At 40.9% G+C, this 21,896-nt stretch overlaps 1 protein-coding gene across 1 annotated transcript in view; it reads left to right on the plus strand.

The window, feature by feature from the left end:
• The window catches only part of LOC137261130 (myomodulin neuropeptides 1-like), a 49,580-nt gene extending 28,979 nt beyond the window's left edge, over positions 1 to 20,601 (plus strand). The window contains exon 2 of the mRNA XM_067798824.1: positions 19,304 to 20,601. Within this exon, the coding sequence (XP_067654925.1) occupies positions 19,304 to 20,136 (833 nt within the window). The 3' untranslated portion in view covers positions 20,137 to 20,601. The remainder of the gene's footprint in view (positions 1 to 19,303) is intronic.
• The last annotated feature ends 1,295 nt before the right edge of the window (positions 20,602 to 21,896 follow it).

Genomic DNA, 21,896 nt, shown 5'->3' on the forward strand with positions numbered 1-21,896 from the left:
CCATCTTACGAGAGTCGCTGACGGTGATATCATAAGAGATTTTTGAAAGAAGTTTATAAACCCGTTGACTGATCGTGTTTGCTTCCTTAAAGACCAAGGCTGAAAAACGCTCAAACCAATTCACAGTTTGACGATTACTTCCGAAAATCCCCAAAGCTACGTCCTCAGAAAATATCAACAATAAACACTGAACATCAATGTAAAGATTCCATCTGAAAAAGGTCGTGCTGCTCTTTCCCAACGGAAAGCGAATGCTCTTACTGTCTCTTATCATTACAGTGATAATACCCCTTCCAAGAAAATGAAATCTTCAAAGAAGTTGACGAAAGCGCAAAACATCGCAAGCTTCCATGATATTATCTGTGTTAATTTGTTTATACAGTGCTCGCATTTATTAGAGATGATCTTCTTGTATGGTTGTATGACCTTCAGAATGCCTCCAGTCCCGCTTTGTAGAGGTGTCATCACTTGATCCTCCTCCAAGGTACTCCTGTGTTGTTGGCGCTGTTCACAAGCCCTATCATAAGGTGATACTACCTTCCTAGCGACTGATTAAGTCAACAGAATCTCCCAGTGAAATCTCAAACGTATCGGTGACGCTATGACTTCATGTGAAGCAAGTTATTTCCAGTGCTGGCGGGAAACTAGGTTTCTTGTCAGACTGACGCCTTTAATTAGCCTTGGTGTGCCAGCACTTCTTGCGGACATCGCCTCGAGAAAATAATCTCTTCTCAAACTGATAATAATTAATCTGGCACTAACTCGTCTTTTAATCGTGTCGGATATGCCTTAAGAACGGAAGTCTGCAAACTGATGGAGGCCAGGAAAACAAGTAGGGTTGGAGGGTAATTAGTACTTTCAAAGACGGACAGAAATTTAAAAGCATTTTAATGTAGTTAACTCCAGAATGCGTTTTAAGGAAGACGCCGTGGTTGATGAACTCGCGTTTCTTCAACGAGATCTCGTGAGATTTGTCTCATGCCGCCGTTAACTGCATTCGAAAACTACTTATTGTTCCTTCCGCGGCAGAAATATAGTGCAATTAAGTGACTAATAGTGGATTGCTTTGTCTAAGCTCCCCAGTAAAAGCAGCTTTTCCTAAATCTTGTCTTGGCCAAGGAGTGTACTTCGATTACAATCCGCGACCAAAGGTCACATCCCATAAAGTCAAACCCGTCCAGCAATTTCCGCTAGATTTACAGTCATTCCTGAGACCCTCTTCCATATACAAGATCACACGCACTTGAAAGATGCAGTTCTGTAACTTTGATGCCATATGGTGGAGGCGCATTACACAGACGGCTACTGGTCATCAGATGCTACTTTGGAGTAAGGAAGAATCGTTTCCTGATGAGGCGCATGTTTCTGTTGTTTTTTTCTTAATGCACAAATGTCTTTTCATTACGGTGAGGCAAATACCGTCCGTGATGTTCATTGCCTAATCTGCAATGTAGAAATCCTACTCACCATTAGTTACACACATATTTCAGAGAGTGCAAGTCCAGGTGTGGCCAACTCAGATTTGTGTTCAAATTTGTGCAAATCTGCGTTACAAGTTGATTGTTGATTGTTTGGATGTTTAACGCCACACTCGGCAATAATCCTGCTATATGACGGCGGTCTGTAAAAGATCGAGTCTGAACCAGACGATCCAGTGATCGACATTATGAGCATCGATCTATGCAATTGGTATACGATAATGTGTCAGCCAAGTCAGCATGAACTGCTGAAGACCATTTCTAACCCTGATCTACAAGGGTACTTGCGCGTATGTTGTTACCTGTCGTCGAGGTCAGCATCATGGGTATCAAGTCAATGTGTCATACAAGTCAACGAGCCTGACCCTACATCAGGATGTTCACGCATTTTGCTAGGCTGGTTGTCTCGAGCTGCTGAAGACCATTTCTAACCCTGACCTACAAGGGTACTTGCGCGTATGTTGTTACCTGTCGTCGAGGTCAGCATCATGGGTATCAAGTCAATGTGTCATACAAGTCAACGAGCCTGACCCTACATCAGGATGTTCACGCATTTTGCTAGGCTGGTTGTCTCGAGCTGCTGAAGACCATTTCTAACCCTGACCTACAAGGGTACTTGCGCGTATGTTGTTACCTGTCGTCGAGGTCAGCATCATGGGTATCAAGTCAATGTGTCATACAAGTCAACGAGCCTGACCCTACATCAGGATGTTCACGCATTTTGCTAGGCTGGTTGTCTCGAGCTGCTGAAGACCATTTCTAACCCTGACCTACAAGGGTACTTGCGCGTATGTTGTTACCTGTCGTCGAGGTCAGTATCATGGGTATCAAGTCAATGTGTCATACAAGTCAACGAGCCTGACCCTACATCAGGATGTTCACGCATTTTGCTAGGCTGGTTGTCTCGAGCTGCTGAAGACCATTTCTAACCCTGACCTACAAGGGTACTTGCGCGTATGTTGTTACCTGTCGTCGAGGTCAGCATCATGGGTATCAAGTCAATGTGTCATACAAGTCAACGAGCCTGACCCTACATCAGGATGTTCACGCATTTTGCTAGGCTGGTTGTCTCGAGCTGCTGAAGACCATTTCTAACCCTGACCTACAAGGGTACTTGCGCGTATGTTGTTACCTGTCGTCGAGGTCAGTATCATGGGTATCAAGTAAATGTGTCATACAAGTCAACGAGCCTGACCCTACATCAGGATGTTCACGCATTTTGCTAGGCTGGTTGTCTCGAGCTGCTGAAGACCATTTCTAACCCTGACCTACAAGGGTACTTGCGCGTATGTTGTTACCTGTCGTCGAGGTCAGTATCATGGGTATCAAGTCAATGTGTCATACAAGTCAACGAGCCTGACCCTACATCAGGATGTTCACGCATTTTGCTAGGCTGGTTGTCTCGAGCTGCTGAAGACCATTTCTAACCCTGATCTACAAGGGTACTTGCGCGTATGTTGTTACCTGTCGTCGAGGTCAGCATCATGGGTATCAAGTCAATGTGTCATACAAGTCAACGAGCCTGACCCTACATCAGGATGTTCACGCATTTTGCTAGGCTGGTTGTCTCGAATACCGTACACCTCGAACGCCTTTCAAAGCTCAAATAAGTAATTGTTGCGATGTATATTTATGAATATCCGTGACCGTCTCATTTCTACCAAGGCCATATTCTATAATGTTATTGAAACAAAGTGTATTATTAAAAGTGACATTCGCATATAAACTGCATGCCTTGTAAAGAAAGCCTACAATCTCTTTGGTTGCCGATACAAATGAATAATAACTGATACAAATAACTGATACAGATAAGACATGGTTATTAGAAGTTTGATATGGGTATCGAAATTATGTTTTGAGACGCTAGAAAAAGGCAGAAATGTAACCTCTGTTCTATGTTAGTTTACATTTTCTCAGTAAGGTACAGATTCCAGTACTTGTCGAACCCTCACCCTCAAAAGTAAGGCACCTAAACGACAGCACACTAGGTCAATATACGTTTTGATATACGTAATCCTTTTGGTCAAAACCAATATGAAACTGCGTTCTTTCTAATGTGCGGGAGGGGAATTTGTGTCGTGGGCGGAGTTCCTGACTGTTTGAAGGGTTGAGAGTGGTCTGGGAGGGCGGCTTCTTTAGCTCTTTGCATTCAGGAACAATGCACTTTCTGGTGTACATTTTTTACCCATGTTACCGTTATTATCTACGTCAGATAGCACTCAAGTCTAACCTCCTGTTATTTCCGCCGTGAAAGCCTGCCTCACTGTAGAATCAAAGCTGCATCCTCCCAATGAAAATTTAAATCCAATCTGTCTCAGCAAAGGAGTCTAAAATAGAACAGTAAACGTGTGTTGTGATTTTGAAGTTAGATGCTTCGAGCTAAAGTAAACATGTTGGGAATAATAACGGTCACCATCAATTCAGCCTGAACATTCTCTTTGAGTCTTTAACTCTGTCTGCGATAGTGCCAGGAAAAAATAATAACATCAACCTGAGGTCGTTTCATTTGCATCTGAGTGAGTCCAGATGTGCTAGTAAGTGAATGTGTGATTTCTCGTGGTGAGAAAGATTTTTGCTTCTTTTATAATAGGCTGGTTGGAACACGAAAGTACATGACCATGTTTGACCACAGGCAAAGTGTAGCGCAAAATGGGTTGCGCAGCAGAATGAAACTGACCAGTCTTCGTATATGCGAGCGAAGACTGGTCAGTTTCGTTCTGCTGCGCAACCCATTTTGCGCTACACTTTGCCTGTGGTTTGACAGTAGCTACCAAGAAACAAACACGAACATCTGCTCATTGGTGATGCATTTCATTTGGGTGTAACATTCACATCGTGGATCGTGACACTGCAGTGTCTCATCCATAGTAGTCAAGCTGATCAGCAATGTTGCGTGGTGATGGCGGAAATGTTGATGGTGATTTCAGTCATTGGTTTGTCTTTTCTTGTCTCGATTATTTACTACAAACACGAAAAACACGTCTCCATATTCGGAACTAAAATCTTTTAAAACATGTATGCAAATCCGACTGCAACGTAATCATGTGTTTATGAATCACTATCAAAAAGGGATGGCGCTAAGCGTTCTCGAACAAGTAAGCACATCCTGCCCAATGAATGGAGCCTGTAGCAAACACACGCAATACAAGTGAGAATTTATCACCTGAGAAAAATCATGAGAACAAATGGTACTAATTTAAGTACGGAATGGCATCGGAATCATTTTTGTCACTGAAGTGCAAAATACGGAGTTTCTACCATAAAGTTTTTTGAAAGTTTAGTGAGGCCTTGAATGTTACACCTTTGATCAAACATCCTTTGATATTAAATGTTCTTTGATATCTCAAGAATGTCGCTTTAAACTATACTCACTCACATCATCGATCCCTGGGAAAAGCATACTGGACAATATTTCCGTTAATTCAAAGGAGAAGCGTTGAGTTATTGAGACATGAATTCACTAGCGGTTTAGAAATTCGGTGCAAGACAATACATAGTTAAAGTCAAGCAGAGTAATTCATTTATCGCTGACATCTAATTTTTTGCAATCAGTCTAAAAAGGCATGCGCATGAAATACTCCATTGTCACACTGTCCTCAACGAAATCTGTCACGTAATGACAGGAAACAGGAGCATTACACAAATTCTATACACTTCTGAATTAGCCATCATTAATCGATGCAATTCTGATCGTATAATTAACAAATCAAATGTCACAGAAAGGCCACACAAACATTGCAATTAGTGTGTTTACACGGTGTGTCAATCATTACCAGGTGCGTGTGATATACACATCCCCAGCCCTGTACAAATAGCAACACTTTGTCCTTCCTCGCTGGCAGCCGTGGTCAATGTATACCTTTTTATTACCCTAGCGTTGCCTGTGTGCGTCTTGTATTGATATACAACATTACCATCAGCTAACACCTGCTGAACTTGAGTGCTTTCTCAGGTACTCTGCTGGTCATCGCAATCATGTTGGCACGTCGCCATATGTTAGTCACCACAGCTTGAAGCAATGTCACCTTCCTGATATTTTCCCTTGTCAAATAATTTTAATCACCTCATATTTGTACACATTTCTAACTGGTCCTCCAGTAGCTGCAATCACATGATGCAATCTAAGCTTCCTATACTTTTCTTTCTCAACTAATTTCATTTGTACACATTTCTATTCAAACTGTCCCTCTGCTGGATCGCATGACAAAATCGAAGCTTCCCGATATTTTCCCTTCTCAAATAGTTTCAATCAACTGTACAATTGTGCACATTTCTATTCATACTGTCGCTCGAATTAATCACATGACGAAAGCTAGGCTTCCTGAAATTTTCCCTTCTCAAATAATTTTAATCAACACCACATTTGTGAACAGTTCTATTCAAACTGGCTCTCTTTTTGATCACATGGCGAAAGCTAAGCTTCCCGATATTTTCCCTTCTCAAATAGTTTCAATCAACTGTACAAATGTGCAGATCTCTATTCATACTGTCCCTCGCATTGATCACATGACGAAAGCTAAGCTTCCCGATATTTTCCCTTCTCAAATAGTTTCAATCAACTTTACAAATGTGCAGATCTCTATTCATACATTCCCTCGCATTGATCACATGACGAAAGCTAAGCTTCCCGATATTTTCCCTTCTCAGATAGTTTCAATCAACTCTACAAATGTGCAGATCTCTATTCATACTTTCCCTCGCATTGATCACATGACGAAAGCTAAGCTTCCCGATATTTTCCCTTCTCAAATAGTTTCAATCAACTCTACAAATGTGCAGATCTCTATTCATACTGTCCCTCGCATTGATCACATGACGAGAGCTAAGCTTCCCGGTATTTTCCCTTCTCAAATAGTTTCAATCAACTCTACAAATGTGCAGATCTCTATTTATACTGTCCCTCGCATTGATCACATGACGAAAGCTAAGCTTCCCGATATTTTCCCTTCTCAAATAGTTTCAATCAACTGTACAAATGTGCACATTTCTATTCATACTGTCGCTCGAGTTAATCACATGACGAAAGCTAGGCTTCCTGAAATTTTCCCCTCTCAAATAATTTTAATCAACACCACATTTGTGAACAGTTCTATTCAAACTGGCTCTCTTTTTGATCACATGGCGAAAGCTAAGCTTCCCGATATTTTCCCTTCTCAAATAGTTTCAATCAACTCTACAAATGTGCAGATCTCTATTCATACTGTCCCTCGCATTGATCAAATGACGAGAGCTAAGCTTCCCGATATTTTCCCTTCTCAGATAGTTTCAATCAACTCTACAAATGTGCAGATCTCTATTCATACTGTCCCTCGCATTGATCACATGACGAGAGCTAAGCTTCCCGATATTTTCCCTTCTCAAATAGTTTCAATCAACTCTACAAATGTGCAGATCTCTATTCATACTGTCCCTCGCATTGATCACATGACGAGAGCTAAGCTTCCCGATATTTTCCCTTCTCAGATAGTTTCAATCAACTCTACATATGTGCAGATCTCTATTCATACTGTCCCTCGCATTGATCACATGACGAGAGCTAAGCTTCCCGATATTTTCCCTTCTCAGATAGTTTCAATCAACTCTACAAATGTGCAGATCTCTATTCATACTATCCCTCGCATTGATCACATGACGAAAGCTAGGCTCCCTGACAGTTCCCTTTTCTTTTCGATCTCGTTTTCTCGACACAGTATTCAACATAAGGATTTCAGCAAGAGTTTCCTACAATTTGGCTAATGAAATTGCGATTTCAATTTTAGGCAATCAGTAACTAAATCCAAAGTTGTCAAAATCAACATATCGATATCAAATGCAGATGTAATGTGTATACATGATATCATTTCTTCACTAACTACAAAAACCGCATTTCAAGACTTGCCTGCCCTCTATAAACCTTCTGTGCCATTGCGTATTTAACCGCCTACACATTATATGGTAAGAAGCATTACATTTGATGATTAAACAGTTCATTCAGTACAGGAACCGCCTTAACTTACGTCACAATTCAATGAGCTCTTGGTTTCTGTAGGCCTTAATCCTCAAGTAATATGTCCTCGCGGTGATCCTTTAATAAATAAAACACTTGTGAATCATTCTTTGTGTATTGTTGGAATTCAACAACAGATGGTAATATTAATGATAGATGCACTTAATTCATAGCTGGTGATCATCCCTTATCAAATAACCAGTATATAGGAAGTACACGCACTGAGCTTTGGATGGTGAACACTGGTGAAAACATGTGTGGAAGGCACTTGATGGATCGAGTTTCAAACGCATCCATTGATGGATGACGTGTTTCAGTTAACTGTACCTCTAGTCCGACAACCACACAGCGCTCTAACTTGATTAGGGACCATTTTATGTAGCAAACAGTGAAACATCGCGTCAATATATGCATGTACGTCCTCATACAACAAAGTCGAATGAGGAACAGACGTATTTAGCATGACGATTTTTTTCTCCACCAAGACTTTCCACAACTTAATTGCACAACGATCTGTTTTCCAAACAAACTGCGTTCATTGTTGGAGCATTTGTCTCACTGCGGCTTATAGGGGCAATTCCAGAGGTTTTGATTTTCTGAAATCGACCCTAACATTGAGTAATAATCTAGGCGTCGCAGAGAACCACACATCTTCCCAAAGATCACCAATGATTGTGAGCACGAATTGACAAATCGCTGGCATTTGTCCGTGATATTTTCAACCGTTTACTGCTACTTAATCTCAAACTGACTTAAAGTAAAAAAATAAGTTAATTAGTCTAAGAAGACTCGATCCATCCTTACTCTAAGTCTGGTCCATTTGAGCTATTTCCACAGAAAAAATCGTAAAACTCTGATTCTGTTTTCCGAGACGTTTCATCTTAACTTCTAAACCATCAATTTCATTTTCGTTCAACAGAAATTACTATTTTTCAACAAAACATAAAACTCCGAGAGTAAACTTGCAGACGTATTTTTTATAGATACGAAATGTCCATGTACGTCATATTTATTTTCTAAAATACCATTAATACTTACAGTGTGTTAAAATTGTCTGGGTATAATCATGATTAAAAACTCAGTTATTCTATCTGCTTGAATTGCAACACTGGGTCGTTACATGGAATGTTTGTTTCTCAAACCAGAATGAAATCATGTCACATACAGAACTCGGTAACCACGAAAATGCAACGTCAGAGCCATGAAGGAACATTAGAATCTGATGCAATAATTATAGCTTGTACTGGTACAGCTAATCAACATTTTAGAATCGGCAATGTGAACCGTGATTCATGGCAGTCGATCCTCTGACAAAGAAATCAGTTCCCATAGGAACACTGGGAAAAACAATTATTGCTGGCCGATCTATCTGGTGATTTCACATGGGATGTAAAAACTGCTTCTAGACAACAACGTTGAGGCAATTTTTATCCCATTAAGAGGTCTACTAGTTCTTTTTTAACTTATCTGTATTTAGGATCTCTAGTGCTGTACACTTGATACACCAAATTATATTAAATTATGTTTTTGTAACAAGCTTTTGAATAATCATTAAGAAGTATCACATTGAATATATACTTGTTCGCGAGGAGTTAACCCTTATATGCCAAGATGAATCACCACCATCTAAATCTGCTTTTATTGCATTTCATGAGCGAAGGATGTCCTGTTTATTCGAATAACGAATAATAAATATTATAGACTAGATATTTCGGCTGATCATCAGTCGCCTAATACGTTTGACCGGGCACAGCGATTATGGCGCCCATCGCCAATTGACCCAAAGATTAATACCACTATGCAAGTCTACTTCAGTTTCCGTCAAATTCACTTTGCCAATATCTTGAACAGAAAATAAAGTGAAATTGTATATAATGATCACTTACTGGTACAAATGCACCAGCTGAAGAGCATGTAGCTCATTCTAGATGCGTGTGAGAGAATGAAAAAAATATATTCTTCCAGGTAGTTCGTCTGAGATTTATAACAGCGAGCTGTCCTATGGGGGTATAAGTGCTGCAATTACGATATCTTCACGGGCGCAGCGTTCCTGTCGCTTTATTCGAGGCATATACCAATATATACGCGAAACAAGAGACAGAACCTTTCAACCCATACCTGTCATATCTGCAATAATATTATATATCGCGTAGACAGCGAGACAAGCCTCTTTTCTTTTATTGACGCAGGAACATCTCCAACTGCTTGTCAGCCTTCTTAACCTATTGCATTGCTTCTCAGAGCACAGTTTGTCTAAGAAGTCACCATATTCCTGCTATTTGGCCCTTATAATCACAGAAATCCTGCCACAAATATTGCCATCCAATTAACCATTGAAAGGCTTCATCCGCTGAATAAAAGACACGGCGTCAGATGCCTATTGGGGCTATACCTTTGTCGTGACCATAACCTGTTCGGCTCTTACTGTCACCTCTTTGATCTTGAATAGTAAAACCAATATTGGCTAAAGTCACTTTGGAAAGATGGAAAGGCGATATCTGATGGAGATAATAAACGAGGCATTAACATCAAGACTTTGCCTGGACAATTTGTGCTTCTATCACTGCATACAGAGACCATCAATGGGATTCGGCAATATTTCCTTATCGCAGACTTTCAAGAAGAACACTGGGAGTCATATGCTTTGAAATTGGCTTACACCACCACTGCCAAATATGTCGAACATGATTTATGGCGGTGCGGCGTGTATGGGTGCACAGAGTGTATAATATTCATGTTGAGTGCTCCTACATCTGAACTGACATGCGGAGAATGCATTTCTTGTGACACACTCAATAGGCAACAATAAACAAATGTCTTCCATTATGATCACCTCCACTTAAACATGGTGTTCTTGGTCGAAGATTTTAACGCATCAATGACCAAACGGACGTTCCATTCATTATTTTTTATATCATCATACAAGTGAGTTCAGATTAGTACATTACTTTCCTGTGCCACCAGTGCGGTAAGATATGCTCTTGTTGAGAGCATATGATATCATCACTATCTGATTGTAAACGCTTGCCTTTGGTATAGTCTCTGAATCGTAAAGTTGGCTCTGGTTCTAGACTTCCGCGGTTGTTGATTTATTACTCCAGTTGATGTTATGATTGAAATACTTCACGACATCTTGTTCCTGAACTCCGAAGTCTTTTTTTCGCCTCTTCAAAGTGGGAATAGTTTACCTCTGAATTTGATAACGTAGATAAAATACGTTTACTTGCTCTTACCACGTATTTGAAGACATTCCGAGTGATTTGGTCAACATACATGTGAACTCACAGAATAGCATTCAGTGAATATGAGGATCCGTGAATATATTCGTTATGACCAATTAAAACGGATATCAGTGTATTGCTGTGATGATATCACTTTGAATGCTAATTAAGTTGAATCTTCTTTGTATTTTTCATTTGTGATATTTTTCAGTAAATAAAGGTGTAGTATCATCTTGAGCTTACTTAGTTACAACAGAACATGCCTCCTTTTCACGAACACCTAGTGTCATCACTGACTTTCGTGGACTGAATAATACCATTGTCATTCTTACTTTGCCTGTCACACACCGTGAAGTTTGAGGGACATTAGAGACATATCAATCTCTGGTAATGGCGTTTGCAAACTTTGCAAACTGTCCACTGATGAGTCTTAAAACAACTGCATTCACTCCATCAGACAGAAGAACGGGCCTCGGAGAGGCAAGAAAGTTGAAAAGACATCAGATGACTCTCAACAAATATGTGAATCCCCGACCTTTCAGAGTTATTACGTCTTATATACCTTAACTAACCCCAATGTACTCACTGTTGTGAGGCTTCCTCGAGAGACATTCTTCCAAATTACATTTTTCACCCAATTACATTTCTCTCAGACATTGAATCAACATAATTTGTTCCACCTATAAGAGTCACCAATTGAAGGGTTGTTGCTTTAGGGTAGATGATGACAAATATCAGTTTTTCCCGAACGTGTCCACAATAACCAGACATGTTTTATGACTACCATTTAAACTATCATAGTTAATGGTTGTAGAGCAGTTGGCAAACAACACTACATGGGCAATTATAACGGATATTAGATTTTCTGGTCTGGATAGAGTTAACGGTGACGGTATCAAGACTGCTTGGTTCCGGAATAGCCAATTGATGGTTGTGTTTGTCAGCTAGTTCCAAGTCACAGCTTCGAGTGACTTGTAATTAAGGCATAAATCTTTGAGAAAAATTCAGTAATGTCTGTTGTACTTTAGGTAGAAACCTTTGAGATGGAAAGTACAGAATGCTGTTAACATCACATACCGTTGTCTGAGAACAAGAAAATTCGTGATGTACAGAACAACACTATCTTGGCCGGACGGGTCCTTTGACCAATGTCCATTCTCCTGATAACGACTAAGGTCCGTGGCGACTGAGAGTGGAGGATAAGGATCCCTCGTTGACAAGATTGATTTATTCTCAATCACGTACGATCATTTGCAACCAAGTTAATGTTGACTTGTCTCTCATACACGAGATTGGTACTAGAGTGTTGCCTACCGGTAACATGATGAAACGATGTTGATGAATGACTCAAGGAGTGTCATCCTTCCGTTAAGTTTGGGTTTTAACCCAAACGTTCCGTTCTCTTTGGTCTCTGCTATCTGTTGATACAAACCTGATATATATTTCTGCATACGATTTCGCGTGTTCATTTACTTCTATCACACTATACGAACTAAAAGGGAACACTAATATTAGTTCGTTATAATGGTAGTTCGTTTTACGCATTTTGAATAAAATATACATGTGCAGTTCCGTAACACTTCGAAACATCCGTTTGTTCGATATTGTGCGTGTTCGGTATATTCGTAGCTTAGTGAACATCCAGGAACCATGTCAGAAGACACGACTGTGATTCTTGGACGTATTTCACCATGATAACAGTCAGAATGGAATTACACAAATCGTTGTGTCGAAGTTGAAGGAACTATGTTAATACTTCGAGATATCCGATACAACCGCCATATGACGACTGAAGAAGAAACGCGCGGAGGTCATGTTTTTACTTCCAGAAATCCTCAGGTTCGACTCATCAGTGTTCGATACAACGGTGTGTGACGGGAGATATCTATGAGCCTATTACACCTAGTTCAGTTAACGAATCCAGTTACCGGTCCAGGGAATCAGTATTCGTTCTAACAGGATCTTGTACTACGACAAGAATGATGACGGTAAAGTCTCCACATGCCAAGACGGCATTGATCTTCGTTTAAAATATCAATCGTTCGTTTGACTGGTTCAGATGTATTTTGCTGCCATAACGAAGGCATATTCCGCACCGGCAACAAACAAACAGCAATAACCGCGGAGTGAGTCAAACGGGGTGGAACCCTGCTCTTCTGACTGACTCTCTGGAACTGGAATTACTTCTTTCGTCTTCAGTAGACGTAGATGGTTATGTTTCTGTTGACGTTTAATGGAACGTTACTGCCCGTCCTCGTTCCTTCCAGCAACCTCTTCAGCTTGAGATACACCATCAGCAATACAGACCACGGGATAAGAGTTAACGGGAATGCTACGTTCATTATCCGTTTAACCTTTTGACTAGGCTATGAGAGAATAAAGAGATGGGTCCATCTTGTATTGGCACCGTCCCTAATACCTGAAATGATGCAAGCGATTCACTTACTGGAAGCACTCAAACCGCATCAACCAATTCCCACGATGTATGTACGGGTCATACGTTGCCATGCCGTGAAGAGGTTCCTGGTCACTATGACACATATATACATCTAGACGTCCACTGGAGCTGTATTGGGACATGATTAGATCATGACGGCTCTGACATTGCACAACTGTAAGTCTGTAAGGAGACAGGCATGTAGATACGTGATTTGATATAGCACGGCAGCTATATATGTGCATGTACTGACATTGTACAAGTGTCGGGAGACAGGCATGTGTAGGTGTATCGACATTACATGGCAGTTATATGAGCACGAGTATTGACATAGAACAAGTACAATTGTCGTCGGGAGACAGATATATATGTCGGGGTATTGACATTACACAGTATATAACTGAACAACTACAAGTCTCCACAGACAGGCATGTGTACGTGAATTGGCATTACACACAACAGCTATATATGTTTATATACGGGTATATAAAAGCACTGACAGTTGCCATCTGTATGGAGATTTTGATGCTTTAGCAAAACGGACTCTGTGCATACCAATGTGCAAGCAATCGATGTTTCAGTTAAGAATATCTTCTCTCTATTCTGTGGTGTTTGTGGTACTTGAATGGCGGTATCACCATATAACGTTATGGTACCCTGAATATTCCATATATTCTTCAACAAAAGGAAAATGCATAACGTTTACAAGTTCATATTCCCATTTATTGTAACCTACTATATCTACAAAGTGACAACAATTCTGTTCACGGGTATATATACCCAAGAAGATCAGGGTTCAAATCGGTCTTCACCAACCCATACTTGTTGGAAGAGACGACCGGATCGAGTGGTCAGACATGTCAGGGAATCACAATTGCGTAGATAGCTGTTGATCACAAAAATGACTAGTCCCGACTCGATTTTTTACAGACCGTCGTAGATAGTTGGAATATTGCTGAGCGTGACGTAAAACAGCAAAGAAAGAAATCACCAGGAAATTAACTAAATAGAAATTAAATTAAATATTCTTACCGACTTACATTGTTGGTAAATCTGTTTCGCTAACACAAAAAAACGTATTCAGAAATCGCAAATATTGTATTCCTTCTGTATCAACAAGTAATCTGTATTTGTATTTGACCTTAAAATGATCTGGTGCATGTTCATCGCGATAAGCTGACAGTCAATACAAGCGCTACTATCTCTGTCAATGGCGAAAATCGTGTCAGTTAATTTCTGCTGCAGAGATCATGTGTCTGACAATGTCGTCGGAACACTCCAGTTGTGCATCCATCACCCATGTTTGTACAATAGAATCTGTTGCAACACGATACATCACTGGAACACAGGCCAGAAGCGATGCCGTGTTGGTAGCTCTCTATACGGTCTCCGGTACTTAGACGGTGGTCAGTTGCCATCAATAAACAGTGCCCTGGATACGCGTCCGTATGCTCCTGGACGCTGTGCTCAAGGAGGCATGTCTGTAGACGACGCAATCATGAGTTATTCATTCAACACCTGTTGTCCTCGTCAACGAGTCCATGTTATTCTGCACGTTGTAATAGAGGTATTTGAGTTAATGTCACTGGATGGAGCAAAGTAAAAAAACATAAAACCGGAACGCACACTTGTACCGTTCTTAACAATAATACAATCTTCATCGGAACTTGTTTGGAAAGAGTGCGTAGCCAAGGTCTTTTTTAATATGTAGTTTGAATAAGATGTCCTTAGGGAACTTTCCAAATGTCAAAGTCACGTCCAGGATTGTTTCCATGTAGCGACTAATTGGTACTGGTTTTTATTCAATACTAAGTACTGTTGTCCATCAAAGACTGGAACGTAAAGCGATTTAGGTTTGTTAATGTTTTTGTAAATGCGGATTAATTATGCCCTGTGATTTAACGTGATTGAAATGCAGCATGTGCAGGGCCACACCACATTGACCCCAATGAGAACGGATCCTACAGTACATTACACACGTGATGAAGCCGATGTCCAGAGATCAAGATCCAAAGTGGAGTTGACCGTTCCCCTGTGTAAGGATTATTTAGTACAAATTCACGACCCTGTTCTCATAATTCAACAACGCTAATCTCCTTTCCGGATAATCCAAACAATGTAATAGCTGATTATCAAGCATGCATATAGTAGCATCCGCCTTGACCCCGGATTTCGTTTACAACAATACCAAAGTAATTAATAGAGTGGGACAAAGAGCATCTCCCTGGAGTACTCCGAACACCCATTGACCACGTTGTATTATGTTGCTTACGATTGTCACCGTATGTGCCACTATCCTTTGGGATTTACGACAAACACGGCTTAATGAACAACCTACGCATGATCGTAGCTGTGTCACAAGCAATGCCTTCTTGATGGAACCAGTTTCAGCTCAGTAGGTATCCCAGCATAGCCTGCATTGAGGCGGCTAACGAGCAATTCTCTAGCGCCCTTGTGAGGCCTCTAATTAAACATCTCTTGACTCCTCCAAATGACAGTCGGTGGTCCTCTAACACAGCTCAGTTAAAGCATGGGCGACGTTGATGACAGGGTGCCCAATTCTTGAAAGCAGACTCGATTTGATTTCATGACCGTTCCTCTGTCTGACAGAAAGTCTGATTTAGTAAATGTGTTTTGAATCTACTTTTGTAAAATGGCTACTTCACAATTTCAAAAAAGTAATGTATCGCTTGAGTGAAGAGCTTTGAGACAGTTATTGCCAATCGCGGAGTGTCGTTAAGAGTCCCTGTATGAGCAGATAGTGGATGGGTTTTTTTCTAATTAACAGGAACTCAACCAAAGTCCATTGGTATGTACAACACAAGTGATGTCGTTGTCGCTGTAAGTGGTGTGGTATTTCATTCACGTGTGTATTGACCTCTTGAGATTACAAAGCGGTTGTGTGCGCTAAGGTGACATAGCCCTCTCAGTCAGAGGGTGGTATTTATGTTATGCTGTTCGCATGAGCACTACCATTGTGACTTTTGTATACGTGGTCCTTGGAACAGCATAAACGTTTTTACGACAACGCATTATTTGAATGGCTTAACTCTGTGTTAAGTAGGATGTGGATATTATTCAAAAATTGTAAAATTATTGAAGAGGGAGAATTTGTCTTCGAGAGTGAAGTTGTATCGATTGCATGTGTTGTTAGTGAGAGAGTCCGGAGTGATTGGACGACTTTTTAGTGACTGGTTGCTGGAGCCAGAGAGGCGGTAAGTGAACTGGGTTTAAAACTGCAGTCATTACAAATATATCACCGCGTGTCAGCTAACATGGGGGGAAACCAAAATGTTAGTCGGCTCTTAGTCATATACCATTTCCTAGTTGAACAGAAACACGGGCATGATAACAAAAGTAGCTTCATAATACTGGAAAATCTGGGTTTCAAACCCATGAAATTGGGATACTGGCTCAATAATGTCCTGAAATGTCCAAGGGACTCAACTCTGCTTATAATTTCGCCACCATAGCTCGAACCAATATCTTAGCATAGAATATTCCAGTGTAAAATGTCAATGAACGTATGAAGACAAGGCCACTAACGTCTATTTTCGCAAACTGCGTACAATATCCAAATAACTCTGGTATGTCAGTGAAGTGGTTTAGTGTTGAACACATAAACCAGAACCTTTCATACTTGGAACAAACTGTGCTGAATGAATTATTACAAAGTGACTGTCCCTCCAGTTCAATCAAACCAGATATAATCGCCTATAATGCTGTTACAGTAAGTTATCCAACACTATGGGATAACATAGTTTGTTTTCTGGGACACCCAGTTTCCCCATCCAATCTGCTCGGCTGATCCATGATCTGATTACCCCCCGATATCTCGTTCTCAATCATCCTTATCCAGACTAACTGCAGCTCCTAGGTGTGGGTTAAGAGCATGTTTTGCACGTTGTGTGTTTACTGGATTGCGTCAAAGGCCCATTGAGTCAACGTTAAAAGTTCTATTGGGAGACTATGTTGACACAGAGTGTTCGTTTACAACTCCATTGTAGTTAGAAATTAATTACTCAAATGCTTTCAAGGATGAGTTTTTTAGGTCTTTTTTGCCCCCGAAACGACAGCTTTGTTGAGCGTAACTCATGTTCTGTCTCAGCCTTGATTCATTGTTCGTGCTTACAAGACAAGTCACCGCAGGGAACATGTCAGAAATGCCCAATTACAATGTCCGCGGCCTGTAATTGGTTCCTTCGAGTTGGAACATAGCCACGAGGAACGGGGTCAGTTTTGATGAAATAGCTAACTGCCTACTCACGATTTAATTACCGTAACAATCTTAGAACCGCGAGAACTGACATCGTTCGAAAGTAAAACATTTAATATCAGTCTAGATTAAACTCACAATTCCGAACGCTAATCATTGAACGTTTGTTAGCGGTTCCTTGGCCTGTCGCTGAATCAAAATGGCGGTAGCCCCCAGATCATCGTCCAATCAGTAGCAGACGGATCAACACATGGTGCAGATCAACAAAGTCTGTCTGACTGAGATAACTGACCTCTCATCCCTGTTGATCCATGCTCCACCTCGAGCTATAGAGAAAATACTTCATCTCACATCCAAGGCGTCTTTATAAGCTACGTAGGAAAATTGGAAAAGACTGGATTAGATATTACAGCGTCTTGTGGTTCACTTTAAGTTGTGGTAGTTGGCGAACAGCGGTCAAAATGTTTCAGTTCCAGAAGAGAATAACTGGCGATTCGTTAAGAAACGTCGATCCCGGCTCACATGAGACCATTCTTACTCAGGAGAATGCAGTCGCGAATATATTCTCCTTAAACACACAACTCTCGTTAGAACTTGACAAAACTGTTCTTGTTGGAAGCCTTCTTAAAACTGTTCCATTTATGAACGCAATACACGTTCACAAAGTCCGTCGTTACATTCGTTAGAAGTTGTGAATCATTTTGCACATCATTTGATACAGTGTAGGTTTTGGGCAATAAAATAAACTGTCTATTAAAACATAATCAAAATCCTTCAGAGTGTTGCACGATAAAAAGAAAAATGCCTGGCTTCAAGGTTACATTGTTTCAATACTGAAATACAACAACATACAAACTTCCACCCTGACCAGTCACAAATCTCCTAAAATCATACCTCTTTGACCTCTATCACCCTTGTAAATATAACAATCAGTTCAAATTGGCAAAGTAAATGTACCCTGAGATAGGAACGGTGGGGTTAAGAAGTGGTCATAGTATTTGCTCTTCACGTCGAGCACTTGGATCCGATTCCCATGGGCACAATGTAAGAAACCCATTTCTCTTGCCCTCCGCCATGATATTGCTGGCATATTGCTAAAAGACCCAGCTCACTCACTACTCGAGACACACATACTGTGTGTCCACTCCATCTGTTTTATTGTGGAAACACCTTCCTGTCAGTCACCAGGAGTTGTGATCAATGACAACCCTCTACTCGACTAGCATCGTCATCCTGGTGCTTCCTGCGTAGGACCTCTACAGGCCATGTCAGTACGAAAAGGACAGGATCTAAAATTAGTATTCGTGCCTCATAACGTGTATCAAGCGCTGTTGTTACCTCATTACAACTCGTATTGTACATTGGTGATAGAGCGTGTGCTCTCCTCCACTATGGTTGTGTGTGACAACAATGTATAATCAAAACACACGCATGCTTTGGGAGTATGAAATTCAGGTTCGCTATTCCAGCAAATACGAAAACGAACTGAAAATGAGACGCTGCGTTCGAATGAGTGATCTCTAACGCAGGACTTACAACACGGAGGAGCTGTGTTAGTTCAGCACGTGAGGTGGGGTTGATGATGGCAACGGCTGATCGTCAATAACAGTCGCGAAGCAGCCGTTTTATTAGAGCACTGAGACAGTGAAGCTACACTCTTCATTCACAGTCTTTACCGATAGGGTTGGTAATGTGATATTTAAATCACTATGGATGCTAGAATCAATATGATTTGACATCAGACCTTGCTTATTTACTGGAGGTGCCCGTACACAGAAATACACATTGAACCCTTGCTTAAAAAATACACTTTGTATGTCTACAACATAGGCGGTATTGTTGTGTCTGGGTGGTATATTCCTAATGATTTAAATCAGCATCGATTATTAATGTATGATATATACAACATTGTGCGACGACGACGATGACGATCATGATCATTAATTTTCTTTCTTTTTTCTTCAGGCTCCTCAGAAGAACAGACACAGTCCGAGAGTCAGGATGAACCCGCATCTCGGGAGAAGAGAGGCCTCAACATGTTACGTCTAGGTCGGGGACTACAGATGTTGCGCCTGGGGAAACGCGGAGGACTGAACATGCTGCGTCTCGGCAGATCCTCACCCAGCTCTGATGAGCTATCGGACTATTTATATGACCTATTGCAAAATGAATATCTGGTTAATCCTGAAGTATTAAACGGAGAAGACGATATGATGTACCCCGATTCGGGTCGCTACAGGCGGTCGGCTGACGGTGTCAGAGCTGTTGCCCTGCCAAGGATAGGAAAAGAACTCGAAGACGAAGAATACGGGGATGAGTATGAGAAGAGAGCACTGTCAATGTTGCGACTTGGGCGCTCTGGGGAAGGAGTGGAAGATGAAGCAGAAGGCTTAGAGCCAGAAGAAGAGGAGGAGAAGAGAGCTCTTGGTATGCTCCGTCTCGGAAAGCGACCAATGAATATGCTTCGTCTCGGAAAGCGACCAATGAATATGCTCCGTTTGGGAAAGCGACCAATGAATATGCTTCGTCTTGGAAAGCGACCAGTGAACATGCTCCGTTTGGGAAAGCGACCAATGAACATGCTCCGACTTGGAAAACGACCAATGAACATGCTCCGTTTGGGAAAGCGACCAATGAACATGCTCCGACTTGGAAAACGACCGATGAACATGCTCCGTTTGGGAAAACGTGAAGACGAAACAGAGGGTGAAGAAAAGAGAGCTCTCGGCATGCTCCGCCTAGGAAAACGGTCGGACGAGAAAGTTGATGGAGATGCTGGTGTTTCCACGCAACAGTGATGCTGTAAGCAATAATCGGGAACTTCCGGTAGTTTCCATCCCTCCCAACAAACCCATCAAAACCGCTTCATGGAATCAGTCAGCTATCCATCATGTGAATGCCGAAATCGTGGTCATATGTGTTTCAAATACAAAGAACTTACTGATAATAATAACACCCTATAAACTTAAGTACACTCAGGACTATTAAAATAGTTCAAGGCTTTTGTAGACCTGTTCAAATACCGTGATCACACACGGGACTTGATACAGGTTCTTGCACCTACATTGAAACGATGTGACGGTGGACAAAATAAAAAATGCTTCAGATGAATGCTGTGGTAATCTTGATTTCAACACTACTGTTAATATCACGATTGAAAATATCTATAATGTACAGTATCGAATACAGATGTGTTATTTCGTGTTATATCATATTCGTTTTTACCAAACAGGGGCTGAAAGAGAAATAAAATATGTTGTTTATATGTTTATTTTTGGATTTATTACAATCTGCTAACTATAACCGTCATCCATGTGTAATATAGCGCTAAGGGCATTGTAGAATTCTGCATTCTGATTGGTCCGCCAGTGGAATGAAATTGGAAGAAAGGACTGTTACCTTTTCAGTAGATTTGATACCTGAAAAAAATACAATTGAAACCTATATCCATAACATTTAAGTTTAATACCCTTAACGTGAAACCACAGGATATAACTTCGTTCCAACTATACACACCTTCACATCAAAGACGGAATTCTTTGGAGTTTCTTTTTCGAAGAACATTTTTAAAAGAGGACTTTCACTGAGGACAAGTAACGTACACGGGTTGTGTTTCTTCTAATAACATAAAAATAACAAAACGTTTTGATGAAATGGTAAATGTATGCTGAAACACACTACAAAACAGGTTTCTTTATCAGCAAAATGACATTGTAACAATAAACAGCGACGTAGTGATGACCAATGCAAACGCTTCCTGCGATGCTGGAAGGTCAAGGCAATTCCTCGTAGCGGTCGGCAGGCCCACATGCCAGCAGCACGAAGCCGTCTTATCACTGTAATGCGATGACCCAATGACGTGGCTGTTGATGACGTCACCGTCAACACCGTCACCGTTGCGTAGGTGATTAACCCGCAGATAGCGATCCTCTTGGGATGTTTTTACTCTGGCACGTTCAATTCTGGGTCGATTACGGGTCATATTGAAACGGTTTGTGCAACCCAGTGTTCTTACAATGTGGTTGTTGGAAGAACAAATTTCTGACATTTCTGTGGCCAGTTCTCGTTGCGCCGACGTCAGTCTTGGCATTTTCTCGTGAGAGTTTTGTCAAGCGACTGTTCAGTCTTCACGACAAACAGGTTTTGTACCCTCTGTACGAAAAAAATAATCACAGTTCTGAGAACATTCGTGCAAAACACATACAAATGCTTTTGACTGCATTTTGCAAATGAAACTGTATGGTTGCGATCTATACAGTGTTCTTCAAAAGTTTTATTACTAGTTAGAAAGCAAATTTAGGATTGCTGCAACAATCACACCAAAGCAGGTTTCTTTTGCTCGACAGTTTATGTTTCCAAACCATACTTGTCACCAAAACACTTGAACCGCTCCAAGAAATAGTATGAAGGACGGTATACTCAACACGTTATTCAACTCAAAAATAATCATCCTTAGCCATCCCTTTTCAAAAGAGCACGCTTCCGTTAAGACATTTCATTTTTATTATTAAAATAAAAGTGTTTATATAGCGCACTTACAACTAGTGCTTGTTCAATG

The sequence above is a fragment of the Haliotis asinina genome, chromosome 14 (genome assembly GCF_037392515.1).
Source record: "Haliotis asinina isolate JCU_RB_2024 chromosome 14, JCU_Hal_asi_v2, whole genome shotgun sequence".
NCBI lineage: Eukaryota > Metazoa > Mollusca > Gastropoda > Lepetellida > Haliotidae > Haliotis > Haliotis asinina.